Source organism: Euphorbia lathyris, chromosome 2, assembly GCF_963576675.1.
Source record: "Euphorbia lathyris chromosome 2, ddEupLath1.1, whole genome shotgun sequence".
Lineage (NCBI taxonomy): Eukaryota > Viridiplantae > Streptophyta > Magnoliopsida > Malpighiales > Euphorbiaceae > Euphorbia > Euphorbia lathyris.
The window spans coordinates 125,811,605-125,818,905 of NC_088911.1; the positions used below are offsets into that span (position 1 = coordinate 125,811,605).

The 7,301-nt window shown below is 33.0% G+C and overlaps 1 protein-coding gene across 1 annotated transcript; it reads left to right on the forward strand.

Annotated features, from left to right (window-relative positions):
• The first annotated feature begins 4,994 nt into the window (after positions 1-4,994).
• Positions 4,995-6,963, forward strand: LOC136219853 (S-adenosylmethionine decarboxylase proenzyme 4). Its single transcript, XM_066007412.1, has one exon. The coding sequence runs from the start codon at positions 5,562-5,564 to the stop codon at positions 6,585-6,587; it is 1,026 nt and encodes a 341-aa protein (XP_065863484.1). The 5' UTR covers positions 4,995-5,561; the 3' UTR covers positions 6,588-6,963.
• Positions 6,964-7,301: the final 338 nt, after the last annotated feature.

Consider the following 7,301-nt stretch of genomic DNA (forward strand, 5'->3'; position numbering starts at 1 on the left):
TTGTGTATTTATTTTCATGATTTATGTACAACTAGCTACGTGCTTTAATTAATTACCCTATCTCCAAACATATATGTTTCTTCTTCACTTCTCTTCCTACTTTATTAATTATTATTCATAATCTTGTTTCTAAAGTCTTCAATTAATTATAACCCAAGATGCCTCAAAATTAAATAAATAAATCAATTCCTTCTATCTAATTTGGCTTACCAACCACTATTTAATTAATTACTCTTCCATTCCAATAATACTTGTACATTTTTCACTTAACTATTGCTTCATAAATTAATTATATTTTGGATAGATATATCAATATGATGAGAAATTAAAGTTCAAAGTATTTTAAAATATGAAATGGGAGAAAAACAGATAATTATCCAATAGAGAAGAAGATGAGTTAAACAAGATTGATTAAAAGGGAAATTTGGAGTTCTTTTATCTCTATTGATGTTCAATGGATATAGGTTTTGTCATCTGACAAATTTCGTTTTGTCTTATCATTTGATAAGTTTCTTCTTTTCTTTTCAATTATTGCATCAAAAGTTCTTTTTCCATCTATGGAATCATCAAGTAATCACTCTAGATAATGCATTCTAGCAAAGATGAGAGTTTTTCAAAGAAATCCGGTCCTCAGCTAGCCGATGCCATGACTATGAAAGAAGCTTTAAGTTGGATTAAGAAGCATTGCCCCAGTGAGAAAATTCAAATTCAATCGGATTGTCTTGTCATAGTCAAGACAATTCAAATGGGTTTAGAAAGTCCTTCGTATTTAGTTGACATTATTTCTGATTGTATTCATTTATTACGAGATTTAGAGTTGTGCTCTATCTCCTTTATTAAGCATTCAGCGAATTCGGCTGCCCATGCTCTAGCAAAAGCGGTCAATTTTGTGTCCATTCAGGGTGAATCAGCATGTCCACCACCATTTCTTAACAATATTCTTTCATTTGATTTAAGTTAATACAACTTGGCATTATTTTAAAAAAGGTAATTAATTTATTAGTCCCCATATTTTGACAAAACACACTATTTAGTCCATGTATTTTCAAAAACACACGGTAAAGTCACTAACCTTTTTCTCAATGAACTGTTTAGTCTAACGTTTTTCTCGGTGAACTGTTTAGTCCCTACCGTTAGACTCTAATGAAGATTCCATTAGTCAATTTGGATTTGCATTCTTCTTTTCCTTTATTTTCCTTTCCTTTAAACTCTACTGCATCTGAAATCAACTTTGAGTGTTCTTCTTCTTGATTTTCTTCTTAATCGTTCAATTCGTAAGCATTGGGTCTGATCTTTTTCTTGTTCTCCATACAAATAGCTTATTCTTCTAAATTGGATTTCCTCCTCTGAAATTTGAAGGTAAATAGTAAATGGTAATTTAGTCATTTCTAAATTCATAAACAGTAAAAAATCCAACAAACAGATGGAAGGACTAAACAGTTCACTGAGAAAAAGGTTAGAGATCTTACCACATGTTTTTGAAAATACAGTGACTAAACAGTGTGTTTTGTCAAACTATAGGGACTAATAAATTAATTACCCTTTTAAAAAAAATATATATTCTGGCTAAATGCAATTAAATCAAATGTTTAGTAAAAAGAAAAGTTAATTAGTCAATAAAATTTTGACATCTAAGTGATTATCATTATGCATGGTTTAAACCTTTTCAAAAGTTTTTAGATTAATTAATCTCTTAATTTTGTTTAAGAGAAGGGAAACCAGCAGGTAACTTTTAATTAATTTAGTAATTAGTAATTAATTAATGGTTCCCCTTGGCTTTCATATGAAATATTGCATGGAGAATAAACATGATGTGAGTCAGTGCTTTTTTATTCACGTACGGGAAATTTTTTCCCTAATTCAAGGATATTCTCATTATATATCTGCCACGCTTGATTTTATTTATTTTTTATTTTTTAAAATTCCCTTTATTTATTTTTATGTGCATAGGTGTTAAGAGGGTTTTTGTGGAGTCATATAACTTGGAGGCCATCAATATGATTTTGGGTAGTCATGCTATGGGTTTTTATAGCCGCAACCTTATTAAAGCTATTAAGAGGCTTAGCCCCTCATTTGATATCCTTGAGTTCAGCCACATTTTTCGGGAGCAGAACCGTGTTGCAGATCACTTGGCGGCGGCAGGCCATGAGGGGGTGTTAGGTGTTTCTACCCTTACCGTTCCCCCTATCGCTCATTCTCCTCTTCTTTTAGAGGATAGGATTGGAGTTAGCTTTCCTAGGCTAATCCCGGTGTAGTTGCTTCGTTTTGCTTTGCTTTCCTTTCCTTTTCTACCAAAAAAATTAAAATTACGGTAATATATTGATGATATTTGGGCACGTCTAGCTTTTCCATTTTCTAATTTAATCTATGAAAACGACAAGCTGGTCTCTAATTTAAAAAATAAATATGTATGTAGCAGTAAATCTGTAATTCTGAGATTGGTCTGTACTTCCGGAAGCTACTTGAAAAGGTCTATAAACGGCAAATTTAATAAGATGTGATTAAAGAATTAATTAGGGTTAGTTAATTAATTAATTACTTTGAAATCCTAATAATTGTAGTGATGCATATATAAAAACATATAGCTGATCTAGCATATGATTATGTTTGTGTTCCATAAAAAAGTGTCAATATTGCGAATGACTTAGTAACAGTAGTAGTTCTTGAATTTGACCTCCTGGCCCCATTTATTATTTTCTCTGTTTAATTTCGATTTGATGTTAATCACAATTAATGTCTGATTAATCTGTATTAATTGTAGCATATAATAAAGAAATTAAAGAAAAAAGGAATTCAATGATTTGGTCCCTGTCTAGAAAAAAATGTATAATGAAAGTGAATTTTATTTTAGAGACAAAATGAATTAAAAGAGAAACATATATATATTGGAAGTGAAATCTAAATGTTCCATCTGTCCCAATAATACCATGCTATAACTTTTTACCAATTTATTAATTATTAATTTAAGCCCATCCATATGGTGTGGTATGGTAAAGTTCATCATTTGAGCTTCAAGGGGATTTTTTTTTTAAAATTGTGATTATTTTGTTTATTTCAATTGTTATTTTTTACTATTAGCTGGTTTTTTTAATAGTTATAAATGTTTTTTTTTTATTATAATCAAATACAAAAATAAAAAGTTACAAAAAAGGATAACCAAATAGAAGCAGTAATTAAAAAAGGTAAAATTTGAAAGAAAAAGTAAAATTTTATCAATTATCATTTAAAATGAGAGAATTTAGCTAAGGGGAGAGACACTTTTATAACCACTCCAACCAAGTACCAACAAGGGTATTGGTAAGGTTTAAATCTTTTCAAAAAGCATGTATATTCAATTCTTTCCTTCAACATAAGAATTGTAAATGAAATTCATTGTTTTTTTTAAAGGATAAAAAGAACTTATTTAAATTTTGCTTATTTACAAATATTTTTCAAAACAAAGCTCGCCTAGAGGCTCGAAATCGAGAATTCATTCTAACTTTTTTCCGATTACTCCCTCTAACTATTTTGTTAGCCCCTATGTGATTTTTAGCTGCATGGGCTAAGCTATCTCAATGCCGCCTAAGTGATGATGAACAAAAGCATTTTTTATTGCGAATTTATTTTTGTTTCATTATAATTCATTCTTGTCTCAATGATATTGTTATTGAAATGTTGATGTTTGTACATTTTTAAAAATATATGTTATAAATATACGTGTTTTTCTATATTAAATAATTTTATATTATTATTTTTAAATAATACAAGAGTCATTTTAATTGAATTTATATAACAATTTGTTGATTAACAAATAAAAAATATAAAAATACAAATCCGATTAATCCTCGAGAGTCCTATCCTCCCTACTAACGTCTAGCGTTTTTTTATTGCAAGAAAACATAAGGATTACATATATGGATGATAACGTGGCGAGTATCCGTATGTGATGTTTTTCTCATTCTCTTATATTTTTTATTTTTTGAACTATCTGATTCCATTCTATTACCCTATAGATAATGTTTTTTAAATTCTATACTACGTCTCATTTAATTTGTGGATGTTGGTGATTGATTTGATCTGTTCGGTGCATGTGGTAAGGTAAAAAGATGTCAGGACACCTCATCATGATGCCTAAGTTAGCATAGTATTGGATAAAGTACTAAGCAATTGAGAGTAATTGTAAAAAATGTGTATATGTCCTTGGTTGTAGCATTTTAGCTTGTATTTATAGGGTGTTTTGGGGTGGATCTATAGGGTGTTGTTATCCTTAGATTTCTCGGAAGATAGCTCGACCCATTTTAGGTAATTTGTATTATACATGATTTGGATTTCCTTGATTGTAGATGAGGTTGGCAGGTTACAATCTGAGATTGACTCAGATGTCTTTCTATTGGTCCACATGTCTGAAAATGAATGGTATTTCTATTTAGTTTGATCCGACATTTTTCTGGATTTGAAAGTCTCTGGTGATTTAGGATGAGAACGCATGTTGTAAATACAACCTAACTCACCCTAGAATGTATCTAAAATGATTAGAATTGTCTTACATATTTAAGGAGTCTCATAGCTTACCAATTTATCAGCGTGAGATGTTTAACAAGACCTCTTCACTCCCAATTCATTTATAAGTGACGCTAATATCTGCGAGGGCCCAACATTAAACCATGCTTACAATACCATAAAAACAAAGTAAGACTTACTTTATTAAAAACAAAGTAAGCATAGCCTAACGCATCCCAAAATATAACTCAAAGGGCTAGGATTAAAAGGTGAGGATTGTCTCATATATTTAAAGAGTCATATAATTTTTCAATTTAACAATGTGGGATATTTAATACATGTACATCAATGTTATTTTTATCTAATATCACACACTAAGAATAAATAGTTCATTACTACTATTCATTTTTTCCTCCACACAAGTTAGAATGTTATATGACGGATAACAAATAACGGGTATTTCCATTTCCGTCCCATAGTCACAGTTTTTTTTTTTTAAATTTCATTCCATCCCAATATCCAAAACATGTTTTTATACCATTTTATACGATATTCAAGTAGTCCCGTTAAAATCGGATGACAACTAGTCTATTTGCCAAATATACTAGTTATTTGAATATCGGTTATGATTGGAGATTGAAAGTAAGAAAGAGTGTGATAAGTTTTGATACATGTTTATTGTACTATGAATGAAGTGATTGCCTGCCAAATATAGTGCCTGGAAACCGACTGAGACAAATTGGCAGATCCACCAGAAAAACATCCCAAATCCATGCGCGTGGCCATAAAATCCATCACTTCCCTGCAACCAATTCTTCATTCGTAGATTAAAAATAAAAACTAGTAGTATTTCGTAAATTATCAAACAAAACCATATCATCATCTTATTCACTTCATTATGCCTGCAATCATGATTCTTGGTTGCCTCACCCGCATGCCCCTTTCTATCTCCTTCTTCCCCCAAACCCCACTCTCTCTCTCTCTTTCTATAAATCCCTCACTCCCCCTTCTTCTCTCTCTCACCTGTAGTTCCTCCTTCTTCTTCCTCTTCTTCAATTCTCTGTTCCTTCTTTTCAATTTCAATGGCGGTTTCCGGTTTCGAAGGCTTCGAGAAACGCCTTGAGCTTCAGTTTTTCGGGGATGATCCGGAAGGAGGATGTCAAATGGGGCTCCGTATTCTCGATTTTGATTCTCTGGTGAAAGTTTTAAATGCTGTACAATGTACTGTCGTTTCCGCCGTTGGTAACCAGTATTTTGATGCTTACGTGTTATCTGAATCAAGCCTCTTCGTTTATCCTACTAAGATTATCATCAAAACTTGTGGGACCACTCAGTTGCTTAAATCCATCCGTCCGTTGCTACACTACGCGTGTAATCTCGGCCTTTCGTTGTGTGCCTGTAGGTACACTAGAGGTAGCTTTATCTTTCCCGCGTCACAGCCTTTCCCTCACACCAGTTTCAATGAGGAAGTTTTTTACATCGAGGAAAATCTCCCTTCTAATCTCTGTTACAGAAAAGCCTCCGTTATGCCTTCCAAACTCGCTTCTCATTCATGGCATGTTTTCACCGCCGTTGATCAAACCAACTTTATCTCGTTAAATCATGATTTGTTCACTGTTGAGGTTTGTATGACGGAGCTTGACCGCGTCTTGGCGAGGAAATTCTTCCAACCGGCTGGTGACGGGAAGATCGGAGATGTTGCTGGGAAGGAGATGACGAAACTCACCGGGATTGATGAAATCAATCCCGGCGCTATCATTTGCGATTTCGCATTCGATCCGTGTGGTTACTCTATGAATGGGATTGATAACGATCGGTACTCCACGATTCATGTGACTCCGGAGGATGGTTATAGCTACGCTAGCTTCGAATGCGTCGGCTCTGTTTTCGACGATAATGATGATATTGTTCAGGTGTTAAAGAAGGCGGTGCAGGTATTCCGGCCGGCGACTTTGTCTGTTTCGGTTACATGCACAAGTCATGAAGTGTGGAGACGTGTAGCGGTTGCAGTGGAGCCACTGGGAATGAAATGCCGGAGTTGTACGGCGGATGAGTTCCCCGGGAGCGGAAGCGTGGTGTTTCAGACGTTCACTGTTCGCCGTAAATGAATCGGAAACGGAAGAAGGAAATCGGTAGATACATCGAGAGAGAGATAATTAGGGGTTTAGTGGTGAGTAGGAAAAGGAGAGAAAAATAGGGGATGAGGTGGAGGAATGTGATTGGTTAGAGGGTGATGAATGTGAGGTTGACTTGTGTAGAAAGATTTAAAAAAAAAAATTAAAAAAATGAAGAGATGAGGATGAGGTGGAAGCAATGCAAAAAGGGAGAATTTGGCAAGTATGATAATGCGCCCCACTGAGGCATGTCACGCCTAAGATTTTTGAGGTATTTTGTGTAGTGGGAAAGGTGAAAAAAAAAGTAATATTGTTTTTTTTTTTCAGGTTTATATCAACTTTTAATTTATTTATTTTTCTTCTTGGTTTATTTTTTCTTTCTTTTCACTCCCTCACTTAAATATTCTCTATTATGTTTTTAGATTAAAAAGAAATTACAATCTTCATGTATATTCTACCCCTACATTTTCTTAATTATCCTCATATCTTCTCTCTAAATATTTGATATTTCATGGTGACAATTCGGGTTGGAATACGTAATTTATATTTTCTTATGCGAATATCATGGAAATGCACTAATAATGATAAAGTTGTGTCGGTATTGCATGGGACTTAATTAATTATTTATTTAGGGGAGATATTTGTTTTGATGAAAATAATATATAGTAATTGTTTTATAATATTAATTAATTATTGGATTATTGGATA

Excerpts from the sequence above, each read along its gene's own strand:
- LOC136219853 (XM_066007412.1), top strand. The coding sequence starts at position 5,562 with ATGGCGGTTTCCGGTTTCGAAGGCTTCGAGAAACGCCTTGAGCTTCAG.